The sequence below is a fragment of the Sphaeroforma arctica genome (assembly GCF_001186125.1).
Source record: "Sphaeroforma arctica JP610 unplaced genomic scaffold supercont1.4350, whole genome shotgun sequence".
Taxonomy (NCBI): domain Eukaryota; class Ichthyosporea; order Ichthyophonida; genus Sphaeroforma; species Sphaeroforma arctica.
In genome coordinates this window covers 1-2,535 of record NW_014036208.1, presented here as the reverse complement: position 1 = coordinate 2,535, position 2,535 = coordinate 1, and the positions used below count along the sequence as shown (strand labels likewise).

Sequence of the window (2,535 nt, the reverse complement as noted above, 5' to 3'; positions counted from 1 at the left end):
ACACACACATATATATATATCGGCATACTCTGAGATACCATATTCTCGTTTTCGATTACACTCGCACATAGAAGCATACATCTCCCGTACAAAAATTTAGGGTTCCAGCTACGCCCTAAAACCCCGCTTTATACCTACCTGCCGCCTGAAGTCTGACAGATCAAAGTTTTTGAGTGGTTTTCCCTCGTCCTGTTGGCCGTACATGGCCTCACCGCTGTACTGCTTGAGATCACTCAGAAACCGCGAACACGTGCTCAGCCAGAACACCACCCGGTCAACATCACTGTAGCAGCAATACATCTGAATGTGAGTACACAGGCGTGTATTTCTGGATATATATGATGTACATTTGTGTATGTATATGATATACATTTGTGTATGTATATGATATACATTCGTGTATGTATATGATATACATTCGTGTGTGTATATGATATACATTTGTGTATGTATATGATATACATTCGTGTATGTATGTGACATACATACGTGAATGCACATACGCACCAGTTCCAATTAATGTTTGTCACCGGCTAATGACTGACAACTTTTAGAAAGCGCGCAGCCCAAATATCACCCGCTCCAGATGAAGGTTAGGACTAAATGTGCACCAAATCGTATGTGAATGCATGTGTTTGTGTGTTGATCCTAATAACTAGTATATATATATAACATTGATAAAGATACAAACATAAATCATTCACAGCGCCACATCAGCAGCTACAACATCAATCAGGCCACTACGATAAATTGCAGATATTGACAAACCAACACAGTGCGAAATGAACGTATTGGCAATTGATCAACCACAATGCATACCTACACGAATCACACCCACATGACCTCATATACTTTGTTCAGTAAGACGATCTTACAACTCTGTGTCGGTGAATAGCACAGGCACTCTATCCTGTCCCTCTCTTCCTCCAGCTATCAAAAACGCGCACATGCACAGATACAATACACACACACATACACGCACATATATATACAACACACACTCGCACACACACGCAAATATACAATACATGCAAATTTAAAATACACACAGAAACAGACACAGCCACAGCCACATACAGAAACAGACACAAACAAACACACACACACACACATATATATAGATATATAGATATACATATATATATACATACATATATATAGATATATAGATATATAGATATACATATATACATATGTATATATATATATACATACATACATACATACATATATATATATTTATATATATGGATCTACCTGCTATTGTTGAGCAACACGCTCTTCACACTCAGCAGCAGTGACTTGCACAGGCCCTTCATTCTGTCCCTCTCTTCCTCTAGGTCAAGATACCGTACGCACATGAACAGTATATGTGCTACTAGTCCTGCTGGCTGCCCCAGCAATTGCCTTGGGTCGAGTTCCAACACTAAGTACTTGGTGATGAGGTTGTCTTTGTCGGGTGAAAACTGGAGCGCCCCAGACATACCCTGGGAAAAATTGGAATATGAGAAAGGGAAAGATTAAGCTAGAATTCATCGAAATGTGAGAGAGATTGGTATAAGTTTAACGATACATATACATATACATATACATATACACACACACACATATATATATATATATGTATAGATATAGATATATATATACATACACACGTATATATATATATATATTACACACACACACATACATATACATATAGATATATATATATATATACTAACGGCACATACATAGATACATAGATACATAGATACATAGATACATATGAATACACATATACATATACATACACGCATACATATATGTTAACACATATACCCAATCACACACAAAATCCCTCACATACCCTACCAAAATAGATTGTAAAACTGCATATACATATATCATATCCATACCTTGCGATCGCCCCTTAACATCGCCTGCGACTTGACATCCGCAGACATACTAGCCAAACTCATGCCACTCGTGTTGGGTGTCTGAAACCCAAAATCTGGCCCAGACAGCCCACTGCTGTTGCTCTTGGCCAGCTTTAACTGGGAGTCCTTTAAGGTCTTGTATGCACCTGCGTTGGAATATGGACCGATGGTCTCCAGGGCGGCCAATTCCTGCAGAGTAGGTGCATTTAGCACCTCTTTTTGTGCGCGCAGGTGCAGGTTCTCTCGCGTGAGGCGAGTAATTTCCCGCTGTTGTGGTAGTAGAGATGGTGGTAGGTATGAGACTTGATCTGATCCGTCAGGTGAGCATGTAAACGTGTCCTACACAGAATAACCCAGCCTTCCTTATATATTGATCACGGTTCACTTTATATGTGACCACATCAGTTAAAAGACCATTGTGGAGAAAGTGAATATATGGATGAAAACATATTGAACTACGTACGACGAAAACGTTAAGTGTTCCCAAGAGATAACAGAAACACACATAAATGCAGTGCGCATGAACAACGGAACCACATAAATAATAAAGACAATGTATGCACACACAACTACACATTCAAACAATCACACAAAACCCAAAACACACAGACACACT

The 2,535-nt window shown here is 39.1% G+C and overlaps 1 protein-coding gene across 1 annotated transcript; it reads right to left on the bottom strand.

The window, feature by feature from the left end:
• Nucleotides 1-135: 135 nt before the first annotated feature.
• Nucleotides 136-2,015, bottom strand: SARC_14248 (hypothetical protein; the record flags this gene model as incomplete). Its single annotated transcript, XM_014291620.1, has 3 exons — nucleotides 1,899-2,015; nucleotides 1,258-1,487; nucleotides 136-283 (listed from the first exon to the last, which is right to left on the bottom strand). Coding segments are annotated over exons 1-3 (441 nt in total), but the record flags the coding sequence as incomplete, so codon positions are not given.
• Nucleotides 2,016-2,535: the final 520 nt, after the last annotated feature.